Source organism: Narcine bancroftii, chromosome 4 (assembly GCF_036971445.1).
Source record: "Narcine bancroftii isolate sNarBan1 chromosome 4, sNarBan1.hap1, whole genome shotgun sequence".
NCBI classification, from domain to species: domain Eukaryota; kingdom Metazoa; phylum Chordata; class Chondrichthyes; order Torpediniformes; family Narcinidae; genus Narcine; species Narcine bancroftii.
The window spans coordinates 127,682,367-127,709,059 of record NC_091472.1 but is presented as its reverse complement, the minus strand read 5'-3'; the positions used below and the strand labels follow the sequence as shown (position 1 = coordinate 127,709,059).

Below are 26,693 nucleotides of genomic sequence, written 5' to 3'. Positions count from 1 at the left end.
AAGAGGATGATGTCCTGGCACCAAACCATTAGTCCCTCTATCTCCCTTCTGTACTCTCAGTTTTTACCGATCCTGCCTATGATTGTGGTGACAGCGATGAATTTTTAAATGAAATTGGAGTGGTGCTTAGTCATGTAGATTTACAGGGAGTTTAGTAGGGGACTGAGTACACACCCTTGTGGGGCCCCAGTGTTAAAGATGATCATGGAGGAGCAGCTGTCACCAACATTCAATGATCACAGCGTGAGTGATAGAAAGTTGTGGATCTAATTGTGGGAAGGGATGTGGGGGGTGTCACTGAGACCAAAGTTACATAATCCAAAGAGGAATTATTGTTGGTATTATTGTATTGAAAGTGGAGCTATAGTGGATGGAGATGGCAACTGTTTTGGACCTACTTTTGTGGAGACAAATTGGAGTGGGTCATGGTTGGCTGGGAAGCTGAAGTTAACATGAGCCATGACCAACCTTTCGAACCACTTCATGATGGTGAATGTCAACACCACTGGTCGGTAGTCATTTTAGCCCATCACTACATTCTTCTTTGGTACCAGGATGAGAGTCCAAACTTCCACTTGTAGAAGGGAGATCTATTTGAATACTCCCACCAGCTGGTCTGTACAGACATGGAGGACACGTCCAAGGACTCCATCTGGACCAGTTGCTTTCCGCTGGTTCATCCTCTAGAAAGCTGATCTGACATCTGTGGCAGTGACCATGGGTGCGGATATGTTTGAGATTGAAGATTGGAGGCCATGACCTCAATCCTACCTCTTAATCCTAATCCTTACATCTGTGTCACCAAAACAATCCTGTGGGTTTCCCCTAAACATAGTACTCTGTCTTCACTATCTCTCACACACTCTTCAAACATGTCTCAGCGTAGAGTGTCTTCCATGCTGACCAAGTTGACATTCATGTCTGGTCCCATTTCTATCTGGTGCATATCCTTCTAAGCCAGAGGTGGGCAACCTTTTTTAGAAAAAATCTTACATTCCACCTTAAGTATTCCCTAATGCCATAAGTGCTCTGATTAGTAAGGGTTGGCTTAATGTGGTATGTGAGTGGAAAGAAAAAGGTTTGAAAAAAAATCACTGTTTTAATTGTACCTAATTGACTCGTTAAGCGCATGGTTTCATTACTCCAAAGGAAATGGGTCAATGACAATTTTTCTCAAGCAAAATATTTCAGTAACAATTGGGTCTAGAGCAGTGATTCTCAACCTTCCATTTCCATTCACATATGACCTTAAGAAATCTCTTACCACTCAATATGGTTGAAAGCTTTTTCCACGTCTAGCGCTAGTATCATTGGTAGGTTGAGTTGCTGTCTTGAAGCATTATTGTAATCAATTTAGTAATGTTATCAGCTGAATATCTATTCTTAATAAATCCTGCTTGATCCACATGTACTAATTTTAGTAGAAAATTAGCCAATCTGTTTGCGAGTACATTTGCTACAATTTTATAATCCTCATTAATCCTCAATAAAGATATTGGTCTATACGAAGCCACTTTTAACATCCCTATCCTTCTTTGGAATAACTTATTAATGCCCTCGAAAATAAACCTGTTTCAGTCGCTTGTTTAAGTATTTGTGTATATACAGGAAGTAACATCATAAAATTCTTTAAAATTCCATTGTGAATCCATCTTCTCCTGGAGATTTCCCACTAGGCTTAGATTGCAATGCCTCCTCAAGTTCCAAATTAGTAAATGGACCATCAAATTCCCTAATATCTGCATCATTTAAGAAAAGTAAATTTAAATTTGCCAAAAAGGATTCAATCTGGTCCATATCTTGTCCCTTCAGAAGCATACAAATCCTGGTAAAATGTACGAAATTCATCGTTAATTTCCTGTGATTTATATGTAATCTCTGAATTTCTCCTAACTGCATTAATTGTTCTAGATACCTGTTCAATCTTCAACTGCCAGGCTAAAACCTTATGAGCCCTCTCACCCAACTCATAATAACGTTGCTTCAATCGTTGAATCATTTTCTCATAAGTTTGCAAAATATTATAATGTATTTTCAACTTAGATAATTGTACCTTATTATCTTCAGTTGAACACTTCTGAAATTCTCTAATACTGCAATTTCTTTTTCTAAGTTCTGACTTTCTGCCAAATACTGTTGCTTAACCTTCGCTGTATAACTGATAATCTGACCCCTCAAATACACCTTTAAAGCATCCCATAAGATAAACTTACTCTGTACTAAACCTTCATTTATTTCTAAAAAAAGACTAATTTGCTCTCTTAACGAATTTAATAAATTCAGGTTTCTTTAACAACATTTCATTAAATCTCCCACGGTAAGTAGTTTCTGCCACCTCAACTCCACTACATGAAATTAACAATAGTGAATGATCAAGACAAAATCCTACTCTTGTATTCAGCATGATTAATTCTACCTTGCAAATGTGCCGATACCAAAAAGAAGTCAATGCTTGAGAACGAATCATGATGGGCAGAATAAAATGAAAAATCTTTTTCAGTCAGATTTATCCGTCTCCATATTTCCACTAAATGAGACATTCTTTTAGCTATTTTAATTTTCTTCACAGTTTTTGAAGATTTATCCAATAATGGATCCAAACAACAATTAAAATCCCCTCCTACCACAATATTGTCATTTGATTGGTTCAAATTCAAAAATGTATCTGTAACAAATTCTACATCATCTTTATTTGGTGCATACACATTCTTCAAGGTCTAGGCTGCTAAAAATATTTTACAATTAACCTTCAGCACTCTATCTGTATTGGCAGAGAAGGTCTCCAAAATAAAAGGTACTTTTTTATGTATCAAAATTACTCCACATGCTTTAGAATTAAAAGAAGATACTATCACATGACCAAGCCAGTCTCGTTTCAGCTTGGAATGTTCTTTCTCAGTCAGATTAATCTCTTGTAAAAATGCAATGTCCACCTTCATCTTAATATAATCCAATACTCATTTCCGTTTGATCGGATGGTTAAGCCCTTTAACATTAAATGTCGCAAAATTTATATTACTCATTGTTCCCATTAGAGTGGCACCCAACACAGCTAACCCTTACACAAGATAAAAGCTCCTTTTAAAAAAAAACCCTCTAAAACTACAGATATAGATATATATATAAATATATAAAGAAAACAAATTAACTTAAAAAAAACCACCTTAGTGGTACATCCCCTCTATAAACCGGGTGTGGTCAATACCACTAGTGGCAGACGACTTCGGAAGTTTCAGAGTCCCCCACCCCAGCCGATCGTCCAAAAATAAAATCTTTTCCAAACTTCGGACATTCAACCCACAGACTCCATGCCACTAACAGCTTAGTCTTCTCCTTCAATTTCAATCAATCGCTGCACTTCCAAAATCTTCCCGTTTCCATTCCCATTCTACTCTGAAGATACCTGCGATTACAGCTGTTTCTACATCTTAGAACTTGTTGGAATTATTTGGCAAAGAGTTAGCAAAAGTTAAAGCATCACTCTCATCCTCAAAAAACTGAGCTTGAAAATGCCCATAAAATACTTTTGGAACAGCTGGATATCTAAAAGCAAACCTGTACCCCTTCTTCCATAACACCGCCTTCACAGGATTAAATTCCTTGCGTCTCCTTATAACATCTTGACTCAAATCGGCATTAAAAAAATCTCTTGCCTTGAACTACCAAAAGTCCCTGATTTTTGCGAGCTTTTTGTACTGCAAGACTTAAAATCATCTCGCGATCCAGATACTGAAAACATCGAATAAGGACTGCCCTAGGGGGTTGGTGTGGAAAAGGTTTTCGCCTTATCGCCCCATATGCTCAGTCTAACTCCAATCCATCTGGGAATGCTTCCTCCCCCAAAGATTCTGGAATCCATTTCTGAAAAAAACTTCATTGGATCTGTTCCTTCTATATCTTTTGGTAGTCCTACTATCTTGACATTGTTACGCCGACTCTGATTTTCCAAAGAGTCAATTTTCTTCAAAAACTCGAGTTTTTGTACATCCCAACCCGTGATGGAATGTTCAACGTTGTCCATTCTTTCGGTAAATCTTTCCACTTTATCACTACAGTCACGAAATGCCCGTTTAATTTCCTTAAATTCATCTTGCACTATGGCCAATTTCACTCTTAATTCAGCTAATTGAGTCTTATTGCCAAAAAACCCGAGTTACTTGCATAGCCATAAAATCTTCTGGTAAGGATACAGTAGCTTCACCTTCAGTAGCAGAAGTTTTAAAAGTTTGCAATGGGATAGATTTAAACCTTTGAGGCCTATTTTCAATAATTCTAGCTGCTTGTAATATTGCTGCTTCTTCCTCTTCTTCTTCCATCATAGTCAGTATTTCTTCTATTTCTTGTTCTACAGTGGCCATCTTGGCCCAGGCCACCTGGCTGCGGGTCTGCACCGCCCCACCCCCCCAAACTCAGCTGACATTGTCAGCCCGGTGGAGGCCGGTCATCCTAGCAGCCTAGGCCCGATCGGGCGTAGTTTGCATGCGTGATTCCTTGTGCATGCCCAGTTCAGCCAGGGCTCGGAGGCACAAGTCCTCCGACCCCGCGCTAATGGTAGTGACGACGCCAGCCACGTGCTTGCGATCAGGGCACTCACCCTCACACTCCCCAACCTCTTCGGACATGCGTCTGGTGCTGCACTCGCATCCCCCCCCCCCCCCCCATCAGAGATCAGATTCACCACACCGGTGCCATCTTGCAACCTCGAACGCAACGAGGACGCCAGTGTAGCTGTTAATATTGTCTGAAGTGAAAATGCTCCCTATCAGGGCCCATTTAAATCTTTCTCCTCACATGTTTGAATATTTTTCTAATTTAGTTTTTTTTCAATCATAGTGCTGATGTGGCTCTAATCAAAATACCAATTAACGCTTTCTGTGACTGACTATACTGCAGTATTTCAGTCACAGAAATGCAAAATCCTTTTCAATTTGCCCTCATAAATCTTGCAGCCCTGAAATGCCACAGTTTTTAATGGGTTAGATGAAAATCTTACCCATTTGCTGCACATATTGGCACAGTGCATTTTTATTCCTTCTCGGTTGAATGGTGCCAGAACTCCTTAACCAGCTTCATATATCCAGACTCCTTATTCAATCATGTCAAAGAACATGTGGAGCCTCATCCAGCACATCATGTTTTCGGGAGAACAAAAGAAAAACATTAATTCTCCAATATATTGCGCATTGATAGCTGCAAAATTACCACAATATAGTTTATTCTAAATAAATTACGATATTCAATTTTTGATTCGATGCTGAATTTTTCCTCTAATTGGTTTTAGAGAATCTTTGTAAAATAAAACTACTGATAAGGCATAAAAGATGAGTATAATCTAGTTTTTTTTTGCTGAATGGGTCACGAGACTTGAAGCAACATTTCATCTTTGTCTTGTATACATTTTATAGTTGCTCTGAAACAAACTTGAAAATTACAATGCAACAAAGAAAGTAATTCTTATTGAGATAAATTATTTTATTCTACTACCACTGTAATATATAAAGTGTATTTATAGCAAAACAGCTTTTAGTAATCAATTTATGACCTGAAAAGAAAGTTTAAAGTAACAGTATGACTCAAAGTATTTATACTTAGTTTGCATTTTAGTTATAGAAAGAGACATTGTAGCTCATAATGTCCATGAAAATTGTAAAATACCTATCCTTTGTAATCCCACTTCATAGTACTTGATTTGTAAACAGGTTATAGCACCATAAGCACTTAGCAGACTACTTTTTCAATTTAATGAGTGTTTGTCTCCAACGCTTATTCAGCGATGAGTTTCTGACTGCCACCATACTTGACTACCAAGTTCTCTTCACTTTCCCTGATAATTCTCCTTCTAATTACTTTACATTAATGCTCATCTCACAGTGGTTGCAAATGGGATCTATGCAAATGGAAAATTTTTGCAACAGATGTTTGTTACTAGCTTCATGTTCTGATACCAAAAGCAATTGTAACTTGTAACATAAAAATAGTCCTAAATTCATTACAGCAATGATGCTAAAAGGAACAATATTTCTGAGTAATTTTGGACCTGGGCTCCAAAATCTCTGCAGGCTGAGGGGAGACCTGATAGAAGTTCATTAAATTATGAGAAGTCCGAAGCTAAAAATGCTAATTATTAGAGTACATGCACCTTGATATGAGGGGGGAAATCTTAAAGATGTGCAGGTCTTTTTATTTATACAGAGAATGGTAGGTACTTGGACCAGGTTGTCAGAAATAGTGATGGAAGCAGATATAATATTGGCGTTTAAGAGAGTTCTGGATAGATATGTGAATGATCAAGGGGTGGAGAGATGTGGATCATGAGCAAGCACCAGAGTTTAGTTTAATTTGGGCATCATGCTTGGCACAGACTTGAATTAGACTCAAATTTTAAGAATGCTCTGTTCATGTTCAAATTTTTTGTCAGTGTACGTGCATGACATCACACAACTCTTGAGATTCTTTTTCCTGTGGACCAGGCAGAATTTCTACTTATTGATATTGTAAATTGTACTCAAGAAAATAATTTGCATAGAAAAGAAACAAATGTTTTAAAAAAAAAAAAAAAATGCTAACAACTGTGCAATGCAAAAAAAAATCAGTAATAAATGTGCAAATAAAGTAAGAGTCTTTAAATGGGCTCCGATTGAGTCTTTTTAGGAGTCTGATGGTAAAGAGTAGTAACTGTTCCTGAACCTGGTGGTGCGAATGTTGTCAAGCCTATAAGCTCTTTTTTTAATTTTCAAAAATTATAGTAACATTTTAAATATACAATTTATTAAACTTTTTCTCCCTTCCATACATACAAACAGATCTGTTCACTGTCAGAGCTTACATATATTTTTTATAGAGTACAGTTGGGGAAACTGTTTTTGTACATATAATAGTTACTTTTATACCCTTTTTTATTCCTTTTTATTATTGTATCTGGGCCCCTATGTGGTCCAGGTATGGCTGTCAGACCTTTACAAAAGTGTCATTTATTCTTTAAGTTATATGTGATTTTTTTTCCCATTGGTATACAGCTGTTCGTTTCTGCAGTCCATTGTGCTATAAATAGAGGGGAGTCGGACTTCAAAATGATCGCAATGCATTTTCTCACTACCGCCAGTGCTATTTTTATAAATGAGATTTGATGTTTGGTCAATTTGTCACTTATTTCCATGAAATAACCTAATAGATGTAGCTCCGGGTCGCCCGTGAAGGCCTCTCCTTTTATCCCGATTAACATTCCTGCGATTATTTTTAATGCAAAAAAGTTCCTGTCTCAGTCCCACATCTGAAATTTCAGCTTTTGATCTGTGTAATTTTTGTGGGGCAAGATATAGTTGGTGTAAAACAAAATACTAAACCAGTCCATATTTTGCATTTATAATTGATGTCATGTGGTCCTTACACTAATTTGACCAGCTTCTTTCTGAAATTTCCACACACAAGTCCAACTCCCATCTTTCCCTTGACCTCTGCAACCCATGTTTTGCCCTTTTGCTCTGGAGAGCATAGTACGTTTTTGTTATAAATTTGGATGTATTTCCCCATTCAAATCGTTAGTTCAGTTTCACTAATTTCAGTTGGGGTCAACATTGGTCCCCATCTTTCTCTTAAGAACGATCTAAGCTGGAGAAAACAGAAAAAGGTCCCATTGGCCAACTCTGTATTTGTGTTTTAACCATATAACAATTAGAGTACTGAAACAGGTCATATCAGCCCTTCTAGTCTGCACTGATTTAAGTGAAACTCCACCTAACTGCTCCCTGCCCATAACCCTCCAACCCCCTCATGTCCATGTACTCATCCAACCTCCTCTTAAATGACAAAATTGACCTTGCTGCAACCACCTCTTCCGGAATCTTTACAGTTGGAGTTCCTGCCGTTTGGTGGATTGGCTAACGTAACTCACATGAATAACAAACATGGGATTCCTGCTCACAGTAACATTCTTGCATATGAGCTACCCTTCTTCCCCAGCCTGGTGTTTCTCTGTTAGCTGGGCAGCCTGGCCAGTGCCATTTTAGGGCTGCTGGTCTTGTACTGTCCCAGCTTCCAACCATGCCACTTCACTATGCTAGGGGTCATGTTAGTGAGTTATGCAGCTGTTTATTACTGCGTGTTGTGCTGGCCCAATCTCTGTGGTTGCAGGCCACCACAATCCCTACTTTCTTTCCAATACGTTCATTAATTTCTTGCCACATTCTAATCATACATTTAACTTTTGTTTTTTCCTGAAGAATATGTGTCATGATGGTGTTACTAGATTGACGAATGCACAGTATGGAATGGTTAATTATAATTTTTTTACATCAGTTATATTTAATTCCTGAGAAATTGAAAAAATATGGTTTCAGTAATTCGGATTCTTGTTTTAAATGTGGTGTATATATATATTGGAACTTTTTTACATGCTCTTTGGTCCTGTATGTGTGTACACCATTTTGGGAAGAAATTAAGCTAACTTAGGAAAAATTGTACAAGTTTTAAGTTACCATTAGATTCATCCATTTTTTTTATTGGGTTATGTGATTCCTTTAAAGGGATTGGGGTTGGATAAATTCCAAATTGCATTTGTATATTTGGCATTGTCCATAGCTCGAAAATGTGTTGCCCAAGTACATGGAAAGATAATATAGTGATTAACATAATGCGATGGCATAATGAAATGAAAGCTTGTATTGTTATGGAAAAAATTATATATGTTTTGCATGATAATTATTCTATTTTTGTAATTAAGTGGTTACTATATTTGGAGTATATGCATTTAGATGTACTTTGATACATCTTATTTTTAGTTTTTCTTTATATATTTTTGATTCTCTTTAAGAGAGCTGGCTGAAGGGGTGGGAGGCTGGGTGGGGATTTAATTTTGATAATTTATTTTATTTTATTTTTAATATTAAATATATTTAATATTATACATAAATTTTTTATTGTTTGTACATTGTATTACTAACAATTTTTCAAATAAATAGTTTTTTTAAAAAAGGTCAACTATGAAACAAGAAATGACTAGTTAAGAGTGATATTAATAGATGTATAAAATCTGTTGATATTGTACAAGATAATTTTTTTAAATTTAAACAGCCTTTTCTGAATGTCAAAATCAGGTGGAACACAATAGAGAAAAAGTGGAAGGTTCTTTTGTAGATTTGGGGAAAATCAAAACCAAAGAAATAATGTGAAAATAGTTGGTCTTCCAGAGGACATTTAAGGTTCTGATCCAATAAAAAATTTTAAACAATGGATCCCAGAGGTACTGGGTAAAGAGGTTTTTCCTGAAGGTTTGGAACTGGATCAGGCCCATAGAGCGTTGAGGAAAAAAACTACTTCCAGGACAAACACCATGGGGGCTCTTGATTCATTGTTTGAATTATCAAGGTAGAGAAATTATTTTATGAATGGTGGTACAGAAAGTGTGCCAGAGTCAATCCCCGTTGATGGTTCAAAATAATAATGTTTTTTTAAATATTTTTTATTTTTCACACTATGAACCATACTGACCAAAACACACACAAACATTTCCCTCTTGAATATACACAGCGTCATTTTCTCCCCTTTTTCCCCCTCCCTCCCTTCCCTCCTTCACCCCCCCCCCACTCACTCAACGTTCAACATATATGATACATTAAACCCATTAAACAATGTCGTCACACAATGAAAATAAACAAGAAATTTGTGTCTTCTATTTTTACATACTGGTTCATTTAATTTCGTCGTCTTCTTCTGTCATTTTAGGCGGTGGAGATCCACGGTAGGATTTCTCTACTGTGTTCCATGTACGGTTCCCAAATTTGTTGGAATACTGTGATGTTATTTCTTAAATTATATATTATTTTTTCCAATGGAATACATTTGTTCATTTCTATGTACCATTGCTGTATTCTCAGGCTATCTTCTAATTTCCAGGTTGACATAATACATTTTTTTGCTACAGCTAAGGCTATCATAATAAATCTTTTTTGTGCTCCATCCAAATCAAGTCCAAGTTCTTTACTTCTTATATTACTTAGAAGAAAGATCTCTGGATTTTTTGGTATGTTGCTTTTTGTGATATTATTTAATACCTGGTTTAGATCTTCCTAAAACTTTTCCACTTTCTCACATGCCCAAATTGCATATACTGTTGTTCCTGTTTCCTTCTTACAGCGAAAACATCTGTCTGATACTGTTGGGTCCCATTTATTTAACTTTTGGGGCGTGGTGTATAGCCTGTGTAACCAATTATATTGTATCATGTGTAACCTCGTGTTTATTGTATTTCTCATAGTTCCGGAGTATAGCTTTTCCCATGTTTCATTCTTTATCTTTATGTTTAGATCTTGTTCCCATTTTTTGTTTGGGTTTACAGCTTGTTTCCTCGTTCTCTTTCTCTTGCAGTTTGATGTACATGTTTGTTATAAATCTTTTAATTATCATTGTGTCTGTAATCACATATTCAAAATTGCTTCCTTCTGGTAACCTCAGTCTGCTTCCCAATTTGTCCTTCAAGTAGGCTTTCAGTTGGTGGTATGCAAACATTGTACTGTGAGTTATACCATATTTGTCCTTCATTTGTTCAAAAGATAATAATTTATTTCCTGAAAAAGAATTTTCTATTCTTTTGATCCCTTTTCTCTCCCATTCTCTAAAGAAAACGTTATCTATTGTGAAAGGGATTAATTGATTTTGCTTCAATATTAATTTTGGTAGTTGGTAATTTGTTTTATTCCTTTCTAAGTGAATCTTCTTCCAAACGTTGAGCAGATGGTGCAGTACTGGTGAATTTCTATGTTGCACCAGCTATTCATCCCACTTATACAGTATATGTTCAGGTACCTTCTCCCCTATTTTATCTAGCTCTAATCTGGTCCAATCTGGTTTTTCCCTTGTTTGATAAAAATCTGATAGGTATCTTAATTGTGCTGCTCTATAATAATTCTTAAAGTTTGGTAGCTGTAAGCCCCCTTGTTTGTACCATTCTGTTAATTTATCTAGCGCTATCCTCGGTTTTCCCCCTTTCCATATGAATTTCCTTATTATTTTCTTTAGCTCCTTGAAGAATTTCTCTGTTAGGTGAATTGGTAATGATTGAAATAGGTATTGTATCCTTGGTAAGATATTCATTTTAATCAGTGTTAGTGTCTTTCCAATGCTCTAAGTGGTCTTGTAATTTCTTCATTAATGGCTGATAATTTAGTTTGTATAGATGGCCTAGATTATTATCTAGTTGTATACCTAGGTATCGAATTGCTTGTGTTTGCCATCTAAATGGTGATTCTTTCTTAAACTTTGTGAAATCCGCATTATTCATTGGCATTGCTTCACTTTTATTTGCATTGATCTTGTACCCCGATACTTCTCCATATTCCTTCAATTTCTTATGTAATTCTTTTATTGATATTTCTGGTTCTGTTAAGTATACTATGACGTCATCTGCAAATAGACTGATTTTATATTCCTTCTCTTTTATTTTTATCCCTCTTATTTTATTTTCTGTTCTTATCAGTTCTGCTAGTGGTTCTATAGCTAACGCGAACAGTGAGGGAGATAAAGGACATCCCTGCCTTGTTGATATGCTTAATTTAAATTGGTTTGATATATCATTTACTGTCACCTTCGCCAATGGTCCCTTGTATAATGTTTTAATCTAATTAATATATTTCTCTGGTAGGTTGAACCTCTGTCGTACTTTGAATAAATAATTCCATTCTACTCTGTCAAAGGCTTTCTCTGCGTTTAAGGCAACCGCCACTGTTGGCGTCTTGTTTCCTTGTACTGCATGGATTAAGTTAATGAACTGACAGATATTGTCCGTTGTTCGTCTTTTCTTAATAAATCCAGTTTGATCTAGTTTTACTATTTTTGGTATACAGTCAGCCAATCTGTTTGCTAATAGTTTAGCTATTATCTTATAATCTGAGTTAAGTAGAGATATTGGTCTGGTGTTTGTGGATCTTTCCCCGTCTTTGGTATTACTCTAATTTTTGTTGTTTTGCATGAATCTGGCATGTTTTGTGTTTCTTCAATCTGGTTCATTACTTCCAGGAGAGGAGGAATTAATAAGTCTTTAAATGTTTTCTAGAATTCTATTGGGAGTCCATCCTTTCCCGGCGTTTTATTGTTCGGTATTTTTTTAATATATCCTGTATTTCCTCTATTTCAAATGGTTTTATTAATTTATTTTGCTCCTCTGCTTGCAATTTTGGTAGTTCAGTTTTAGCTAGAAATTCATCTATTTTGTCTTCTTTCCCTTCGTCCTCAGTTCGATATAGTTGCTCATAGAATTCCTTGAAGTTTTTGTTGATCTCCGTTGGGTTATATGTAATTTGTTTGTCCTTTTTCCTTGATGCCAATTCCGTTCTTTTAGTTTGTTCTGTTTTAAGCTGCCAAGCTAGTATTTTGTGCATTTTTCTCCTAGCTCATAATACTTTTGTCTTCATTTTGTTGTTCACCACCTTATATGTTTGTAGCGTTTCATTTTTTTTTTGTCCGCCAATTCTCTTCTTTTTGTTGCATCTTCCCTTATTGCTAATTCTTTTTCTATACTTGCTTATTTCCCTTTCCAGCTGTTCTATTTCCCGATTGTAGTCCTTCTTCATCTTAGTTACATAACTTATTATCTGCCCTCTGATGAACACTTTCATGTATCCAATAGTATAAACTTATCTTTCACTGATTCCGTATTTATTTCAAAGTACATTTTAATTTTTCGTTCAATTAATTCTCTAAAATCCTGTCTTTTAAGTAGCATGGAGTTTAATCTCTATCTATATGTTCTCGGTGGGATGTCCTCCAGCTCTATTGCCAATAACAGGGGTGAGTGATCCGATAACAATCTAGCTTTATATTCAGTTTTCCTAACTCTCCCTTGGATGTGGGCTGACAACAGGAACAGGTCTATCCTTGAGTAGGTCTTATGTCTACCCAAATAATATGAGTATTCCTTCTCCTTTGAGTGTTGTCTCCTCCATATATCCAAAAGTTGCATTTCCTGCATCAATTTAACCATAAATTTGGTTACTTTGTTCTTTCTGCTAGTCTTTTTTCCAGTTTTATCCATCTTTGAGTCCAAATTAAGGTTAAAGTCCCCTCCTATCAGTATATTCCCCTGCGTATCTGCAATCTTCAAAAAGATATCTTGAATAAATTTTTGATCTTCTTCATTAGGTGCATATACATTGAGCAATAGTGTTTTTTAAAAATGCCGATTTGAGTCAAGAGTTTAGTAGAAGACGATGGGAATTTAATTCGGCTAATTCATGGCGAAAGGGCTATAAGTTTGCTTTCCATTATCCTGCAATTTTCAAGGTTTTTTACAGAAACTTTCAATCTCAATTTTTTGAGTATGATCATGATGCCTTGGTTTTTGCTAATTCATTGCCAGAGTTGCAAAGGAATGGGCGGTCTTCATCATCACTTCCTAAGAGGAGGGTAAGCGGAAATGGAAATGGGAATGGAAAGAAAGAAGTGTTGACACAAAGTCTTCTTGACATTGAAGATTCGGAACAATCATTGGGCTTGGAATCATTGGGTTGAATATATTTATTATTTGATTGTTCTTAATTCCATAATGAATATGTATCTGGCTGGGAAGTGGGAGTGGATGACACTGAAAGCTTTGACTGTCATCTACCACTGTGGGCTTACCACACCCAGATTTTTAGGGTGTTATTACCTTTGGGTGGTTTTTTAAAAATTATTTTTTGGGTTTTTTTTTGGTTTATTGAGGGGTGGGATTTGTTTTGCTTTTGAAAAATTATAAAGGGGAACATTATTTTATAGTGTGTAAATATATTAGTAGCTAGTAAAAATGTCTACTTTGAATTTTGCAACTTTTAATGTTCAGGGATTAAATAATCCAATTAAGCGAAAGAGAGTATTGGCTTGTATTAAAAAAAGAAAGTTGATATTGCCTTTTTACAAGAAACATATTTGACTGAAAAGGAACTTTTGAAATTGAAAAGAGATTGGGTTGGACATGTGTTTTCTTCTTCTTTTAATTCTAAGGCAAGAGGGATGGCAATTTAGATTCATAAAAATTTACCATTTGAATTGGAGTCTTTAGAGAGAAATTCTGGTATAGTTTTACGGATGAACTGTAAAATCTTTGCTGAATCTTGGACTTTGTTTAATCTTTATGCGCCTAACATAGATGGAGAGTGATTTATTTCAGAAGCTTTTTTTGTATTGTTCACTCAAGCTAATGAAAATATTTCAGTTGGAGGAGATTTTAATTGTGTTTTGGAACCTTTATTGGACAGAAATTCGAAGAGTATAAGGAAATCAAAGATGGCAATACAAATCAATGTGTTGATGAAAGATTTAAATCTGGTAGATATTTGGAGAAAGGTTAATCCTACAGAGAAAGATTTTTCTTTTTATTCATCACGACATGATTCGTTTTCTTGGATTGATTTCTTTTTGGTATCAGCACACCGACAGGGTAGAGCACTGCAAGCCAAATATAAAAGTAGAGTTATATCAGACCATTCATTTTTTTTTCCTGTGAAAGTTCAGAAGTGGTACGTCCGTCGTATAGATAGAGGTTTAATGCAATGTTATTGAAAAAACATTTGTTAAAGAGCATATCTCTTTATTTTTGACTGAGAATATTAATTCTGTGAATAGTCATTTTGTAGTATGGGACGTGTTAAAAGCTTATTTGAGGGGACAGGTTATTAGTTATTCTACGAAAGTTAAGAAACAATATATGGCAGAAAGTTTAATGTTGGAAAATCAGATTGCCGAGTTAGAGAAAGATTTTCAGAAGGATGTGACTGAAGACAAAAAAGTAGCCTTAGTGAAATTGAAATTACACTATAATACTTTACAAATTTATCAGTTTGAGTGTTTACTTAATCGATCTAAACAACGTTATTATGATTTGGGAGAAAGACCTCACAAGGTACTTGCTTGGCATTTGAAAGCTGAACAGGCGTCTTGGATTATTAATGCCATTAAAAAGAATTCAATAATTGGAATCTGCATTTACAGATTTTGAAATTAAGGAAGCTATACAGGAAATGCCAAATGGAAAGTCCCCAGAGGATGATGTATTTCCTGTGGAATTTTACAAATTTTTTAATGATGATTTATCTAATGTATTTGGAGATGTGTTAAAAAAAGTTACTGAAGAACAGAAGTTGCCGGAATCTTGTTCAAGTGCTTTAATAACTGTTATTCAAAAAAAAAGATAGGTCTGTATGAAGACACTTTTATTGGATCTCTATTTCTTTATTAAATGTAGATTATAAAATTATAGCAAAAGTATTAGCTAATAGATTTGCTACATACTTTGATATTAATCAAACAGGTTTTATTAAGAACAGAAATGCATCAGATAATATTCTTCAATTAATTACTTTGGTCAATGCAATCCGAAAGGAGCCTAACCATCCTATGGTGATTGCATTAGATGCAGAAAGAGTTGAGTGGGATTTTTTATTTAAGGTGTTAGAAAAGTTTAAATTCGGCCCTTTTTTTATTGGTTGGGTTAAAGCTTTATATACAAACCCGATTGCTAGGGTGGTGACAAATGGTCAGATTTCTTTACCATTTAGGTTGACTCGTTCAACTCAGCAGGGCTGTCCATTGTCACCAGCCTTATTTGCGTTGGCTATTGAACCTATCAGACTATTAGACAAAATGATGAAATTAGAGGGATGAAGGTTATGAATGAAGAATATAAGATTAATTTTTTTGCAGGTGATGTACTGATGTATTTGATGGAACTGGAACAGTTGTTGAAGCAGTTACAAGAGTGTTTGTCGAAATTTGGAGAATTGTCAGGATATAAAGTTAATTGGGATAAAAGTGAAATTTTACCAGTAGGAATAGGAGATTATTCAGAATTTAAAACTATTACAAAATTAAGGTGGACAAATAAAATTAAATATTTATGTGTGTTTTTATCAGTCATTATATCAGTTAAATTATGTGCCTATATTAAAACTGATTAAATCTGATTCGATTAAGTAGAAAGATTTTCCATTAACTTTGATTGGTAGGATCAATTGTATTAAAATGAATATTTTTCTCTGAATTCAATATTTATTTCAGTCAATACCTTGTTTACTTTTAAAGGTTTTTTTTTCAGGATTTAAATAAGGCAGTGCGGGAGTTTTTATGGAAAGGTAAATTAGCTCGAATGGCATTGTATAAACTTGCATGGAAATATGCGTTAGGTGGACTTCAGTTACCACATTTTCAAAATTATTATGAAGCAGCCCAGTTGAAGTTTATTAGTAGGTTGATGGATCTAGATCAACCTCCTAGCTGAGCTAAGGTGAAAATGGCGTGTATTTCTGAGGTTGAGGTACATTAAATTATATTTCGTTGGAACTTGAATTTGTTACAGGAACATAATATGCTGATATTGAAACATTTGCTAAAGATCTGGATTTTTAAACTATAGGGTTTTGGGATCAAAAGTTAAATTAACAATTTTAAACTCCATTGTATAATAACCAGTTTATTTCTTTTTCAATGTTTAATCATTATTTAAAGAGTTGGGATTCTAAGGGTATAAAGGCAATACAGGATTGTTTTGAAGAGGGACAATTTTATTCTTTTAATCAATTGAGAGAGAGATTTGATATATTGGTAATTCTTTGTTTGTGTATTACCAACTTAGAGCCTTGGTAGAGGATAATTATGGTAGAGAGATGAATTTATTTACTTTGTCGAGATTTGAGTCTTTGATTTCCTCTGTACCAAAGAAGGGTTATATTTCGGTTATGTATAATTTGTTACAAGATAATATGGATAAGACGGATTGGGAAAAATCTAAACTTAAATGGGAAAATGATTTAATGTTTATTTTTCCTGAAGATGATTGGGTGGATATGTGTCAGGATAAATTGACTAATGTAAAATATGGAATTATTAATTATAATTTTTTACATCAATTATATTTGACTCCGGAGAAACTGAAAAAATATGGGTTTAGTAATTCAGATTTATGTTTTAGATGTGATTCATGTATTGGAACTTTTTTACATGCTGTTTGGACTTGTGTTAAAGTTCAACCATTCTGGCAAGGAATTAAAGTAGTTTTGGAAAAACTGTATAACTTTACATTACCATTAGACCCAACGATTTTCTTGTTGGGTAATTTGATTTCGTTGAGAAGATTGAGTTTGTATAAAAATTCAAATTGCTTTTTTACGTTTGGTGTTATCAGTAGCGCGTAAATGTGTCGCGAGTACTTGGAAAGACAGTACAGAGATTAATATACTACGTTGGCATAATGAATTGAAAACATATTGTTATGGAAAAAATAACATAATTTACATGATAATCATTCCTTTTTTGTTAGTAAATAGTCTCCATATTTGGAATATATGAATTTAGATATACTTTGAATTGTTCTTAACATTTATAATTTTTTAAATATTTATGTTATATTTTTGGCTCCCCTTAAGGGGAGGGGGGGTGGATTTGTTTTTTTTTTCTGGTTTATATATATATTTCCTTGTAAAATTAATTTTAAATTATTATTAGACTGTATGTTATGTTTTTTTCTCTCTTTAAATAAAGTTTGGGAAAAAATACTATATTAGATATTTTAAACATTTACACAGAATTTTCAATTAGCATAAAATGATTCTTGGATGTCCATTTGACAATAAAATTCTGGTTTTTGAATTTTTAAAATCATCTTTGTAATACTTTTTGTGGAGAAATCTTTCAAACCACCTGCTCAGCTCATTAGCATGGCCATGCCAAAGGCAGTCAATGACAGTACTTAATTTGTGTCACAATTCCCACAAATGTTGAGGACAGTTGAACGGGTCAAGGAATCATTTCAAATTCACGAACAATAGTATGATTTCCTAGAAGATAACTGTGTTGGACTTGGTTGTACTTAAACAGGAAATAATTGGATTCTCGAAGATTGCCTTGTTCGAAGTGACCATATGGTCTCTCTTAGTTTACATGCCAAAAACTTCAAAGTAATGTTTTTTTAAACTGTTAGAATCTTGTGGGTTTTCAACCTCCACAGCTATTCTTCCCAACTTGCATGGCTTCATTATAGCTTTAAAATTTTGTAAAATTGGAGGAGTAATGGTATATTTATTTCCACATCATAAAACCTCTTCAGCAATACAATATTCTGTTGTTATTACATTGAAGTATTTTGTGCTCAAATCCCATTATAAAACATAAACAGCATACTTTTGGCTATGTGAGCTCCTGAATCAGCATTCTTTGAACAGTGATTATTATTACTGAGTAAATGTGGCATTTCTCATTGAGAGATTATCAAATTACCAGTAAGGGAAAACCCTAGTGCAGAGTAGGTAATACCTATCCAACCTTAAAACCAAAAATCTGTGTTGTGATCAAAGCAGAACAAAGTTGATTATTTCATGTTGCTGTAACTGACCAAATGTGATTGATACTGCTACTCTGTGTCCAAAGTGAAATGCTGACCACCTTGCAGCAATGCTCTTCCTCTCCCTAAGCACAAATTGAAAAGAGTGAGTTTTCCATGCTGCCTTGTGCATATGATTTGGAATGTATTTTGTGTTGTACTTATTTGGTGCTTTGAGGTTTATTGTAATATCAGACTGGTGGAAACAGCTGATAATCTAAAACTATTTTGATTTCAGGGTGATCAGAAGTTTTCCAGGATGGTGCAAGGAAAAGTACAAAGCAGCTACCTGCGTTCCCTTCAGGAGATGGGAGAGCTATTGAGGAAGAGACTGGACACAGTTAAAAGCCTAAAAATTTAACTGTTTGAGGCAAAGCAGGAGAGGGAGGGTGGGGGGAGGGGAAGGAGCAGTGGAAAAACAACTGCTCGACAATGCCGTTTCACCTCCAACACGGTTACCATGTGTTCCTTGGACCCCATCAGATGCATCAGCTGATCCAGAACATTTACCAGAGAGCATGAAGGACTTTGCAACAGAAGAGTTTAAAATAAAAGGTTTTTAGAACAAAAAAAGTTAATAAATTATGTACATAAATTCAAAGTCAGAGGCCTTCACTCAGACTTGGCAGAAATATTTTTAGAAAATGTTGGGTGCTCCTCTTGTGTAGTTCAGTGCATGATATGCCCAGCGTCATTGCGACGAGATGCTGAAATGTCAAATGAAACATTAGACTGTTCGGTGGCAAACAGTACCCGTGTAGGTACTGAGATTTTGACTGCAGCTTATACATCACATATTGGTGTACAGACTGTATATGTTCCATCATAATTTATTCAATATTTCAATTTTAGTGTTTTTGTATAATTTTTGTTGTCCAAGCAGAACTTGCTTTCAGCAACTGTGAAACAGAGTGTATGCTTCATTGTGAATCTGACCTCTCAAATCTATTCTTTTGTTCCATAATTCTCTTCCAAGAAGCTTTTAACTTTGAAGGGATTTTATTTTGTTTCTAAAGTACTTCACTGTCAATTTTTCTTTTTCAAGGGTTTGTGCAAGTCATTTATCCAGTTTATTGCTGATGGACTTGCTCATTGTGGTAACTCTGAACACCCAAGGAGAACAAAGTCACCAGAGGGGGTGGGTCTGAACAAGAAGACACCAATGTCTGTCACATTTCTCGTGTATTCACTGTTTCCAGTGACCAATGAGTAGTGCATCTAACAAGAAGGCACCCTCTCAATTTGTTGAAGACTGGACTAATGAAGAGGAGGGGAAACATAATATTGAACAAAAAGTATAAAAATACACCTTGACAAAAAAACCTGAATTTAAGACATGCATTCAAATATTATACAACAGATTGGCACAGGTTGAACTTCTATGATCTGGCACGCTGTGGTCTGGCAGCTCCCATGGTCCAGCGCATTTTGAATCTGCCACCATTAGTACAAACTCCTTACAGACAATGCAGGACTTGAATCTGGGTTCCCATCACTGGGGCTGTAAAGGTTGAATCTGCTGCAATCGGGACCCGGGTTTGAGTCCCGCACTGTCTGTAAGGAATTTGTACTAATGGCAGCAGATTCAACCTTTACAGCCCCAGTGATTAGGACTGGGGTTCAAGTCCCGCGCTGTCTGTAAAGAGTGCACTGATGTCCTGATCGCTGGCGCTGTGATGGCATTATGCTAACCGTGCTGCCCAGAGTATTATTTACTGTTTTAAGCTTTGCTCTAATTTTGATTTGTTTACATAGAGGTCAATTTCTGTTTTCCAGCATTTTCTGTGGTCTGGTCCCGACATTGACAGATTAAAGAGGTTCAATCTGTATTTAGATTACATTGATCTCAAGTACCAACAGCTGTTGACCGACTAGGTTTTCAATACCACAACAATATTAATTTAGCAAGAGACTGAGTTTAGTAGTCCAGAATCAGATTTAAGCAAGCTCGACCATGTGCTTCCCATAGTGGTTGAATGGATCATATGTTATTGTACAATACAGACCAAATTTGATCTCTCATTTGTACTGAGTTTGTTAATATTAGAATGGCACATGAGAGCTAAAAGTGGGAAGATTTCAAACTCTGAAGATTGAAAAAGAAAGTAACCCATCCCTTCGCAGAAGCTGGTGGCCTCTCGAAGAAAATGTATTTCATTTTGGTGTAAGACTGGAATTTGGTGTATTTTCTTGTACTCTTGATGATGAATGATACAGTCCTGGGCCACTCCTGGTTTTGGATAAATAGAAAAAGGGTTTCTGGCCTTCCTAAATGCTATAATAGGTTGTGTTTGCATGAGAAACAGTTATGGGAGCAAGAAGGGAGGAAATTGAAAATATTTTGTAGACATGCACATCATTGTGGGTCGTGTTCATTCCTACCATTTTAAATTTGCTTATCCTGAAGGAATAGAATAAGCATGGTCAGGTATGTGCGAACATAAAGATTAGTAAAAGACCTCTATTAGAGCAAAGAAGGTTAAGATTTTGTAGAATTGTTCAAAATTAATTAACATTTTGGGATAATTGAGATGGTTTCCAGTGATGATTAAAGCAAACCAATTTAATGTACAGGGTAGAAGAGCTGGGTACAGGAGGAAAAATATCAATGCAGCAGTTATAATCTGGAATGCCCTTCCAGAAACCAATCCAATGATATGTTCCCAAAGGGAAAGTGGTGAAAAAATTGCCAGTGCTGCGGTGAAAGAGTATGTGTCTATTTGGATTACACTGAGAGCTGTCAGTCCATGATTAAACATGATTCCAGGTTAATCTATAGTTCTTTCACTTTTAAACTAGGATCTTATTTTCTTTCTAGGATTGCCTGCTGCTGCTTTCTTTAGAAGAGGTGATTCTGTTTTCGCTCAACTAAATTCATGCCACTGCACAACAATGTTCATAGTCCATCTCTCAAACCATAATACTTATGAATGGAAATGTATTTTATGTTTCATGGGACCACATCTGAAAATCTACTGAGAGCCATTAATGGGGTGGTGCTTGAAGCTATATTGCCCAATCAATTGAAAATAATCTGGCATGCATAATAATGGGATACGAAATGTCAAAATGGGAACTTCTGTCAGATTAACCAAATAGATATGTACAATTTTGAAGCAACATTGTCATTATACAATGCAGTTAATTAAAAATTTTAGTTTTGACCCATAATTTATTAGTGAAGAATTAATTATCTAGCTTCTCGTGTAACACATATTTCAGTTGTAGAGTTGACCATATCTAATACAAATGATAAGCCCCTTATTTTGTTTATGTACAACCTCTTCAGTAATTTGAATTACTTCATGTTCTTCTCACCCTTTGTATTGACAGGATGTGGTCATTGTCCATCTGCTTCTATTTTTAATAGGAACCATGGGAGCAACTAAAATATTCATAACTGGCCTTCTTACTTGCTGGCAGTCTAGTGTATGCTTTCTATTCTGATGACAGAATATGCACCCAGCTCAGGGTTTGTCATACAGGTATTTGAAATTTGTTGCTACATTTAGGATCTGGAATTCAAAGTTTCAAATCTTTTCAAAGTTTTGATTTTACAGTTATTGAATTGGGTCTGTGAAAGGAAACATGATGATCTAGTGATAGTTCTTCCTATTCATTGTGGAATTCAATTTTGTTTTTATCTGAGTTTGCATTTTTTATCTTTGTATTGCTTTCCCTAATCTGCTTGCACTCTTTGAACACCTGGATCCAAGATGACTGGCCCTTTTGTACTTGACACTCTTTCTCTTTTTCCCACCCCACCCCCTCCAAAGTGCCCAGCTTTGTTCAAGAAAGATTGTGTCCTCATTGTATGAAATCACAATGTGGACTTGAAGGTTTGATTTGTTGCTGGACTCTCATTCAGTTGCAGTGTTGTCGTTCAGTATCAAACTGAGTTGCTCTTAATATCTGGCCATAATTGTTCATTTATTAGTTGAGGCAATCCCATGCAGAACATTGCTGAAACGGTTTACAATGTTTATAAAAAGTTCCAGATTCCGATTGCATTGGTGATTAAACAAATTGGAAGCCAGCTTTTGATTTTAAAATCCTTAATAGCATAGATAAACTGTAGAACTGAATATTAGTGATTAGCATGTCCTGCATATTGTAAAATTCATCTTGAACTCCAAGCAGTAATAGAATAAGAACAGAAATCAGCTCAGGCAGGTTTTGTATATGTTCTGGTTTTCTTTCAGATTTCTCCCTGTTTCCTCTGCTTATCCTCCCATAAATAAAATTTTCCATTCCAGGCAATGTTCTTCTATATTTGAAGATAGACAAGAGAGGCTCCAAATACTGGAATCTGAAGCAAGCAAAAAAGAATGGTTGATATTTCATTATGAAAATCCATCAGGGAAGCTGTACTTCCCTGAGGAAGGCTCAGAATGTCGACCATTCCTTTTCTCCCACTGATGCTCCTTAACCTGCTGAATGCTATCAGCAGGTTGTGTTTGGATTCTCTTTATCTCCTCGCCATCCTCCAGTGCTTTTACATTTTCCCTGGAATATGATGGCCAGAAATGCAGTTTTGTACAAATGGTTTAACTTGGTTAACTTGTTTTTTTTTTTGCCATTCTGGTATATCTCCTTACTTTTATTTACTACCTCTCTCTACCACTAAATTGTTTCCATTTGCCATTTCACAAATCTTCTTGTGGTCTGCAGATTTTTTCCCCTCATTATATCCTAACTAATTTTGGTATTTTAAACTTTTTGATCATGTTTCCTATATTAATGCACATTGTTCTAACTAAAAGATACAACAGGAAGCATGGGACCAAGCTTTCATCCATTGTCATTGCCCTTTGTACTCTGCCACTTGAACAAATTTTAAATCCTAGTTGCCATGTTTTTTTGGATTTTGCCTTTCTAATCAGTCTGACAAAGTGCTTGCCAAACAGCTTCTGAAAATCTATAGTGACGATAAAAATAATTACCCTAAACACTCTTTGTTAGCTTTTTTTTTAAAAAAGCAGTCTAGTTAATTTGAGCTGATTTCTTGATTAATCTATTTATCTGTAAATGTAAGCTTGTGTTGTCCCTCAAAGCTTTCTCCACTAATCTGCCACCCACGAGTCCATTGATTCACTCAGATTGACCCTCTACTATTTTTTAAACAATTAACTTCCTTGTAGTCCTCTAGTGTCACGTGTTTGAGAAAGAGTTTGGAAAAATTGTTTGTCTCTGCTCCTTCGTACTTAATCATCTGCAACACACTTTATTGAACCTGGTGATTTCTTTGAAGATAGTACACGTGAATAATTCCTCCTATAACAACTATGTATCATCAAAAAATTCACACTTCCTCTTTGACTGCAGTATTTGTATCAACCCTCTTTCATGAAGATCTACAAAATATTACTTGAGAACCTCATCTACATTGTCTTGCTTAGCACTCAAGTTCCTTTTCATTGGACTTTGCACTTTCTTTGTCCTTTCTGTATTAAATAAAACATTCTTGGTTTCACCCAGTAATGAGCACTTGTTATTTGACCAAAAACTGCCTTTTGTTTCCTGTAGCCTGTCATATACAGTACTCAATATCAAGTGGATCCAGATTTTGGAGTTCCTCAATTTTTTTTCTGAGTCGCAACATATTGCCCCATTATATGAAAAGCCCATATACTGTACAATAACCATTTTGAATTAGTTCATCTTGCTGACAAGAAAAGGACAATTTAGAAGGATTTATTGAGAAATCCCAAATCCTGCAGTTTCAAATATTGGCAAACTGAGCTGGTGGCAACAAGATTTGCCACTTTGAATTGTACAGCACTGAAAGTGACCTTTCATCCTATCTGGTCTATGCTGTCCATCATATACATTTTAATTCCACTTCACTGCATTAATTCTATATTCCTCCATGCCTTGCTCATTTGAGACCCTGCCTGTCCAGAAGTCTGTCCTTTGTTGTTACTATTCTTGGCTTTCAACAAAAATAATTATTGAATATAAAATTTCTGCACCTGTCTTCTGTTTTCATGACATAACAAGCTCAAATGCTGCTAAAATGAGCTAATTGTAAATTTAGTTAAATATAAAACTTGGTTTAGGCAGCTTTTTGAGGTTCACTTTTATTAAAGTAAGTTTTATTGAGTAAACATTAAACATATCTAGCTGCAAATCTTGTTTCAGTAGATTACAGGTAGTGCATTAAGGGAAAACATTTAAAAATTTACCTCCATATGACCCAAAAAAAGACATTTTCATGGAAGGTAAAATAATTTAGAACCATAGCAAATATAATTTTCTTAACTCCTGATTGATTCTTTATTACTATCACAGAGCAGACTTTGTAAATAAATTAATTTTGGGACTGGGATGGGTAGATATGTACTGACTTTCCCTGGACATTGCAGAATTTTCAATGTGCATGGAGAATAAAGCCTGATGATTATATTTTCCTAGTTACATCCTGCCGTTTTCCACAAATCCATCAATAGCTTTTGCTTGTACTTGGATACATTTTTAAGTACCGGCATCAGTATCCCAATGTGAGTAGCTATTAGTCCATCTGTTTACATTTCTTTATTTGTTTACATGTGAATGTCAAGTACAATTTTTTTTTGCACTACCAATTTTGGTAATTCTGCCTTGCCTCACCTGCAGGAGAAAGGACCTTGGGGTTATACATGATGTCATGTATGTACTCTGACAATAAATCTGAATGACCCCACTATCTGGCTCCTGAAGGAAGTATGCAATATATTGAGGTTGGTCTTTCAAAGAGCTGCTATGGGCAAGTGGACAAAATGGTTACCATCTGTGCTGCAACCTGGATTAATTTTTACCACATCAACTAGGGAATTATGTCTTTGCAAAAATTTGTTACGTAACTGCAAAGATAATGTAACAATTGCCAATAAGATTTAACTTGCAGTCCAATTGTGTGCTCCACAGAAGTAAAATTAGTTTTGTTATTTCAATTGTTGGTTCAGTAATTCTGGTCTATGTTGATATTATTCCCTTTGTGAGTTTTGTGCTTCCTCCCATTGTAAAGTTCAAAATTTGGGTGCAAACAGGAAATTTGGGGCATGTTAAACACCCACACATTATTCAGGTGTTTGTGTTCTTTCTAGCCACACCACCCACCATTCCCCTATATGGTTGTCCTGGGCTCATGGTTCGGGAATTATCAATATGGAACACAGGAGTACCCACTGAACACATGAATGATGTTTAAGGTTTCTGGTTGCTTCAACGTGGTTTCTGGGATTTCATGCAGGATCAACCCAGTTGACTGGATCGACTGAGAATAACATGTCCTTTCTAAAGAAAATGATATTGTCAAAAAAAATTTTAATTCAAGGAAATTTTGCACTTCACATTTGGAATCCATCTGTGTAATAGAATTAATTTCTCCCAGCGGAGAAAGCACTTCATTTGACTAGTTGAACACAAACTACACCACAAATCAAGAGCCATTCACATTGCTTCTTGGAGAGTTAAGGACAGAAATTGAAAATACCCAATGTGAAGTCACATTCTGGCAGAATGGCAGATTTAGTGCACATGCTGTGGTCTTTTGGACAAGAACTAAATAATGCTCATTGACATTTTTTTTAAGACAATCATTCAGGATTTTCTTTTGCTCGAGACAGCTTACTGATTGAGCAGGCAATGTGTAATTGCGGACAGCTATAATTTCTTTAGGTGATTGAACTCTTGATAGAATGAAGGACCAGTGTTGTATCCTCATTTCTGACCTGAACAATCATAAAGCATATTAATGCATACTTCAGCAGCTAAATATGTGCTTCATTTATAACCCATTTACCCTGGGTGACTATCATATGCTTAACTGAAGTTAGATCCATTGTGTGCTCTTACTTTATTACAGGTGTACTTGTAGCTTACAGCTTTCTTACCTGATATGTCCAATTGAAATCTAATCTGGCAAATCCCAGTATTTTATTTTGATCCTGCAGCATCAAAGAATTTCAGAGCTGTGAAGTTGATTATCTCGCTCTACACACATTACATTTTCCTTCCCAAATCTTGCCCTTGATTAAAGAATACTGATGTTTTATCTGATGCATATTTACAAATGCCGTTCTCTTTAATGACCCCATTATATAGAATCCAGAGATTAAACGTTTTAAGGCTGTGATAGTTCTCAAAAAAAACCATTTTATAATGTTGAACAGAATTTGACCATTGATAATTCAGCAGGTTTCCGGATGTGTATTTAAATTTATAAATATTACTAAAGCAATAAAGTTCAGCTAATAATTTTCAGTGTAGTATCTGATTCTTTACAACTGGTCTTTTGTTTCTGCACCTTTGGGACTTGCAAATGGAAAAGTTGTTATCCTTATCTGACTTGAAATGGGAATCTGTTGTATAT

At 35.3% G+C, this 26,693-nt stretch overlaps 1 protein-coding gene across 9 annotated transcripts in view; it reads left to right on the top strand.

Moving 5' to 3' along the window:
- naa25 (N-alpha-acetyltransferase 25, NatB auxiliary subunit) overlaps nucleotides 1–25,266 on the top strand; it is a 151,323-nt gene extending 126,057 nt beyond the window's left edge. For 5 of the 9 annotated variants that reach the window (XM_069932813.1, XM_069932811.1, XM_069932814.1 and 2 more), the window contains one exon: nucleotides 18,579–25,266. In XM_069932813.1, the coding sequence (XP_069788914.1) occupies nucleotides 18,579–18,701 (123 nt within the window). In that variant the 3' untranslated portion in view covers nucleotides 18,702–25,266. The remainder of the gene's footprint in view (nucleotides 1–18,578) is intronic. The other 4 variants (XR_011356138.1, XR_011356137.1, XR_011356136.1 and 1 more) reach the window with 4 other exon arrangements.
- The last annotated feature ends 1,427 nt before the right edge of the window (nucleotides 25,267–26,693 follow it).